The sequence below is a fragment of the Nanorana parkeri genome, unplaced genomic scaffold (assembly GCF_000935625.1).
Source record: "Nanorana parkeri isolate BGI_ZX_2015 unplaced genomic scaffold, ASM93562v1 scaffold1713, whole genome shotgun sequence".
NCBI classification, from domain to species: domain Eukaryota; kingdom Metazoa; phylum Chordata; class Amphibia; order Anura; family Dicroglossidae; genus Nanorana; species Nanorana parkeri.
The window spans coordinates 252,394-258,900 of NW_017307981.1; the positions used below are offsets into that span (position 1 = coordinate 252,394).

The 6,507-nt window shown below is 40.2% G+C and overlaps 1 protein-coding gene across 1 annotated transcript; it reads left to right on the top strand.

Moving 5' to 3' along the window:
• Positions 1–205: 205 nt before the first annotated feature.
• On the top strand, positions 206–3,439 carry LOC108799392 (probable G-protein coupled receptor 21). The gene is made up of 2 exons (XM_018571255.1): positions 206–1,154; positions 3,138–3,439. The coding sequence occupies exons 1-2, from the start codon at positions 206–208 to the stop codon at positions 3,437–3,439; spliced, it is 1,251 nt and encodes a 416-aa protein (XP_018426757.1).
• Positions 3,440–6,507: the final 3,068 nt, after the last annotated feature.

Consider the following 6,507-nt stretch of genomic DNA (forward strand, 5'->3'; position numbering starts at 1 on the left):
AGGAGAACTATGGGGAAAAGCCTTAACCCCATAGTTCTCCTTTAAGCAAATTTGACTAATACCATTTGAACCTCAAAATCGACCCTGCTGTAATCTGCAATTATGATTTAATCACTAAGAAGTTGTTTTAATACATCTTTCTTTGCAGGTTGAGAATACATCTCCTGATTAACTTGCAGCACAAGAATCCTTTGCTGCTTTAAACATGCTGTCCCTTTTGCCGAGAGCTTTGACAAATTTTTCTGCCTGGAACACAAGCACCATGGAGATGGACCAGAAGCACATTGCAGGAACGTGGTGTACTGATGGTGACTATACACTGAAGATTGGCATCATCACTACCTTGGGGTGTCTGATCATCCTGGGGAATTTATTTGTACTGCTTGTTATTGCCTCGTCTGTGTCTGGCTGGTCACGTAATAGCCGCTACATCCTTATATCTTTGACTGGCACAGATGTCACATTGGCTTTGGTCGTGGTTCCACTCAATCTGTATGGAAGCCTTGTGTTAGAGCCAGGCGATGAAGATGCAGCAGATTCTGCTCTGGGATCTTACTGTCACATAGTGGCTTTTCTGAATTCAACTGTGTTTGCCTCCTCTATTTATTCCTTGTCCACCATTAGCCTGGAGCGATATGTGGCTGTATTCTTTCCTTTGCAATATAACACAGTAATGAGTCGCCGCAGAGTAAAGCTATTAATTGCAGCATCCTGGTTGTTGCCTCCTGTCTTCCTGTTTCCAATTTCAATTCCTGGTGGCACAGTGATACATGTCTATTTTTCTCGAGCCTCTCTCATCTGTAACCCAGACTATTCCAGTAACATGGCTTACTCCCTTTTGCTGACCACAGTCATATTTTTTCCTTGCTCGGTAATAGTCACATTTGCCAACTTGCGACTATGGAGGGTTGCAAGGATGCAGAGCAGAAGGATGAGCATGTGTTGCTCTGGTCGAAACAGACAGAGTGTCACCACAGTGTGTGAGCAGGTGGATGGTAGCAAACCAGTTCACCTAAGTAAAGGCAGGCATGTAACCAATGAAATGGGGGAAAGAGGCCCCCGTAGAGGAGATGCTGCATCCAGGGTGCTTATTCCTGTGGTCTGCGTGTTCTACATTTGCTGGGCACCATGCATGGTTACTATCCTGTATAATGGTAAGAACCTCATTAAATGTAGTCATTTTATTAATTGAGATTTCATGATTTTCAGGGATTTGCAGAACAAAAGGACTTAAAGTGACATTGAACCCTCAGATTTTTTTAACATAAAACAATACTGTAATGTGCGCCTTACTCTAATCCATGGTAGTTTCTCTTCTCTTTGCTGCTTTTTTAAATCTGTATCTGTTCTCATGCTCTGCAGAACGTCCGTTTTGCAGCAGACTGCCTTGTCTCAGGAATGGATACACGGTGTCTGTGTATAAGTTTGTATAGGCTTGAAACCTGAGCCAGCACTACAGGAAGAGGCCCTGAGCTGAAAAGGGAAGGTCTCACCAAGCATGAGAAGACATGAGGATTTAAAAGGAAGAGCAGGAGAGAAGGGAAACAACCATGGATTACAGTAAGGCACACATTACAGTATTGGTTTATGTTAAAAAATCTGAGGGTTTAATGTGCATGTCTAGCTGAAACATTTTTTCTTGGTTTTGGATAGTGGGGAAGGGTTATGTTGCCTATAAGTTTGATATGGCTATCTGGGGCTCTATTATATAAATTTGCCCACATTGCTGACAAAATCTGAGACCTCTAAATGTATGCACTGGAGATTTTGATAGGATTGTCCACCCTAGGTAGATTTGCCCTCTATGGGTTCTGATAACCATTTTCAGTAGAACTGAAAGTCAGAGAATATCCAAAATTGTAAAGCCTTTAACTGTCCAGTACAAAACCCCACCAAAACTCGCCTTACGGTGGATTTACCCCTGCACTGGACGCAGTGTTTATTTAATAATGAGATCCAGTTTTATTTATTCAATGTATAATAAATTCTGATTGAACTTTTACATATGCATTGGGTGTATTTATCTCTCTACAAACCCCTTTTTTTCCTATTTTTTCCTACATATTGTACCTTGGGGGGAGAGATGGCACAGGGGGCCAATGTTGAGGCAGTCCACAAGTTTTGTTTTAGATCTACCCCTGCACTGCAAGGTTTAAGTGCTTGCTTTTGCATCAAGGCCCTTTGTAAAGGACTTTTGCTTGCTTGATCCCCACTCTTTCTGGCTCCAAGACTGGTGTCTGCACCTGCTTACCCCTCCCACTCTGCTTCAGCGGTTGGGTCAGCTGATATCATAACATCAGGGGAGTGAAGTCCCCTCAATATGTGAAGATTTTCTCACGTTCTGTTGTCTCTGAGAGAAGTTAAGGGAAATCTCTCCAAAAAGATACCCACGGCAAAAAATTGGCGGATTTTAAACTGTCACTCCTCTAGACTACAGGATTGTTGTAAAAAATAACCTTGCAGTAGGCCCACCTGCACTGCAAGGGTTAAATGCTTAATTCTATGGGTAGTGGAATAAGCGGTGATACTTACCCTATTCCTCGCTTTGGCAGCTTCCATAATGGTGTGTGACTGAACCCCCTTTTTTTGGCACTCCAGCCAGTGGTTGCACTTTGATCAGCAGTCCTGCATCCCACAACCAGGAGTGCCAGAAAGAGGAGGTGAGCACCAGAAGCCTACTGTAGTGAAGAGTAAGGCACGTATTGCAGGTTATCCCTCTACCCCTAGACCTTTTGAGCAGTTAACCCTTGCAGCATGGGGGGCCCCATTGCAAGAGGTTTTTTTTTCTACATAAATTTCAGCTTTTACATACAGCATTTTGGTTTTAAAATGATAAAAGGGAATCTGATACAAAGTGAAAAAAATAAACATTGAGAGGGAACTTTAGCAAAACTGGAGCAGACAAAATTTGGAGCAGCAACCGATCAGCTTCTCTTTAATTTTCAAATCTTAACTGAACAAACTGAAGAGAGAAGCCTATTGGTTGCCATTCACAGCTGCTCCAGATTGTCTGCTCCACTTTTGATAAATTCCCCCCCTAAGGGTTTTGTTTTATAGATGGATTCCCAAGGAAATGTGCGGAATGTTTAGCTTTTAAAATTGCATATCTTTTAATTATTCTGGTGTTTCTCTCTCAGCTATTACACATAAAAGAGTTCCAGAGTGGGTGGAGTTTGCGGCCCTTTGGCTTCCAAGTGGAAATGGCTTCCTTAACTGCTTTGTGTACTTCTGGATCAACAAGAGCTTCCGACACAAATTTAGACAACTGGGAAGAAAACTGTGCCCTTGGGGTGGCTGCTGGACCCATCGGAAAAGTCGTAAAAAGGCTCCCTGTATCAAAGTCACAAACAATAATGCTATGATCATTTTACAGGAAAGATCCTGCAGTATGTCATCAACTTGCATGCTCCTTCCACAGACAGCAGACTCTGTTTTATAATCTTAATCAGAGATGGTGCCTAACTTGGCTTAACTTATTCATACCATCTATTCTAACCAGTGGTCTCTTTAATATCAAAAAATGCACTTTAATGTATGCGCACTTACCAAATCCTTGTATAACTGAGTGGCATAGACAGCTTTAGGGCCTCAGATGGTTTCCCAATGATTTCCAAACTCCACAAAGTAAGCTCTCTTTAGTAGAATTTTAAGAAGTTATGGCCATCATTATTTTGGAGTGTGACCTCCTGGTATTTTAAATAGTGCATGCAGTATTTGTAGTTGTGCTCTGATACAAGGCACAGAGGATGCCATATCTAAGGAACTTAAAAGAAAAGACAAATATTTAAGTATTCATTAAAAAAAGAAAAAAATTTATAAAGGCAGCAAGAATGTATCTGCTGCTAGGGTGGGGCTATAGATGTTTTTATATTTTTGTTTTATTTATGTTGTAGAACGATGCCACCTAACACAGAGATAGTCGGATTTGTTACGTAAAATCGTCACCTTTTTGCTTTCCTGGAGTGATTCATACTGTGTAATCATAACCAGTGGGAGTGCTTTGTGCAGGTGTCATTTTGCTTGTGTTTGGATTCAGGCAGAACTGGTGATGGGCATGGTCATCCTGGTATTTCCTACTGAATAGATGGAGATCCGTTTGGTTGCTGTACTGACTGCTCTATAGGCATTACTAGAAGACTGGGAAAAGGGCAGCTTGGGTCCTTCACTAATGCTAATGTGCTGTTTGGGGCAGGCCAAGAAGGTAGACGTTTTTTTCCTTCTTGGGCATCAATTCTCGAAAAACATTGTTGGGCAGACTAGTTCAACTTCTAAATTGAATGGGACCACTAAATTTGAATGGACAGTTCGAAATCTATCTTGCTATAGTGAATGGCCTAGTGAATGACGACCTGTTTTAAATATTGAAGGATTAAACCATGTGGGGCATTGGTAAAAAAAAAACCAGTAACTTCCTAGGTAATGTGGTGTCAGTTATGGTAACCCTGCAGGTTCATGGGTCATTCAATACTTTGATTTACCCTTCTGTGTAGGAGGGTCAATTGCTCACCCCTGGAGGGTTGGGTGCTATTACGTTTGAATGAATAAGTCAGTGTACCACATTTTGTGCGCAGCATCCCTACAGGTGAAACCAGCTTATAGAAAAAAGGTGTAGTGGCTTCAGTCTAAGTGTAGGGGGATTTTTCTAAACTTTTTGTATTAGGCTATTGCAAATATGTGATTTAGAAAGTATTTCAACTTAAACCTTTTACACATCCATCTCCTGTGATGGAACTCATTTATTAAATGAAACATATGCACGATTTTACATCAGCTTTGCTACCAAAAGTTTGATGCATGTGTTGATCTAATAAATAAATTGCATCACTGGTATGCATATAATAGGAGTTTAAGCTTCTATTGTTGATGTTCACCTGTCATCTTAAAGCAAGAAACCATAAATTTACATGTGTAATATTGGGTAAGTCATTCCTACCCATAACAGCCAATCAGATTTAAGATGCCTTCTCTCAAACTCCTAAGGTGATAAAATGAAGAAAGGGTCACCTCTGGAGTCTGACAGTGAAGCACCATGCAAGTGAGCGTGTACTGAAAAGCACTGCACCAGACATGGCAGCCGCAGCTTCCAATATCCTTAAAATGTCTGCCTGTATTGTCTTTTACATGCAGCTCTATCCTGTGTTTTATCAAAGGCATGCCTGAGCACATCCTTCAGAATGACTAACTCACTGTAGTTTAACTCAACTCTGCTATATGTTTCTTTCAGATTCATTGCACTGCTAAGTTTAACAGACATTTATTTTCTTTGAAGAAAGGTCCTTCCATCTATGTAAAAAAAATAAAAAATAAAAGTCCCAGGCTGATTTGTTTAAAATTGTTTTCCTGATTTGCTTTATATTTTATTGTATGTCTTGTGTTTTTACTGTGTTTCAGTGTTTGTATATAGTTATTGACATTTCAAAATGAAGAGAAATTCAAAATATTAATCAAAATAAAGCTTCAGGCCTTTGTTGTAAACACTTGTCCTAATTATTTTGCCCTCCCGATGTTACCTTTTCCCTAAATCAAAAACTAAAATGTTAAGAGTCCAGTTTACCAGTCCTTTGAATGTGGTGGGTTGCATGAGTTTCACTTTAAAACATTTTTTTTAGGTTTTTTCCCCCACTTGGTGATCCTGCCAGTAACACACTTACTGTGCTAGAATGACCATGCTCACTCTTTGCACTGCGTTTATGGAGGAACAGCGTTGTCACCCTAGACTGCACTCCGGATTTGCACTACAGACACCCCTCCTCCATTACTTAGGGAGGTGTTATTAAATTCACAGAAGACAGCTGTGAAAACAGATACGATTGTTTGATTTAAATGCACAGGAATTTGCAAGGATGCTGCAATTTTTGCAAGGTACACTGGTGTTTTTCTGTACTTGCAGCTTTATATATAATACATTTTTTTGTTCTTGCTCTTATTTTAATGCTTCCCACAGAGAGAGACTAGAGTTTGACAGTTCAATAATGATTGTTTAGTGTGTTGCTGATAACGAGGAAGCCTCCCACTGAGTACATAATTAAAGTGGACCTTTGCCCCCTTTCACTAAAAATAACAGCATGCAGCTCGATATGCATGCTGATATGAAAAACATCTTACATTAATTAAACATATTTTTCTTTTACTTACAATTACTGTTTTTCCACTTCCTGGTCCTCTTAGGCATTAGTGATGTAATCTGTGCCCAAACATTGCATCAGCAGTGCATTGCTGGGTAATCTCATGAGATCTCAGGGAAGTTATTTTCCTCCCCTGAGATGATCTGCAAGGTCACATGTCCTAGTCACATGTGCCAGAGTTCTAGGAAATAAAGGGAGATGGATTCATTTGCGTAGTGAAAATGGTCACTGTGAGAAAATTGGGGAGGAAAAGAAAAATAAGGTATGCAAAAGAATGAAAATCCAGCAATTATCTAGGAGTATCCGTAGATTGTCATTACTACGCATTTCTAAACGTGTATTTGTTGTAATTTCGAAGATATGGGTAAAGTTCCTCTTTAAC

Bases quoted from the DNA above. Each gene is read 5' to 3' on its own strand.
- LOC108799392 (XM_018571255.1), top strand. From the start codon at position 206: ATGCTGTCCCTTTTGCCGAGAGCTTTGACAAATTTTTCTGCCTGGAAC. The intron at 1,155-3,137 runs GTAAGAACCTCA...TTTCTCTCTCAG, and splicing joins GGTTACTATCCTGTATAATG to CTATTACACATAAAAGAGTT.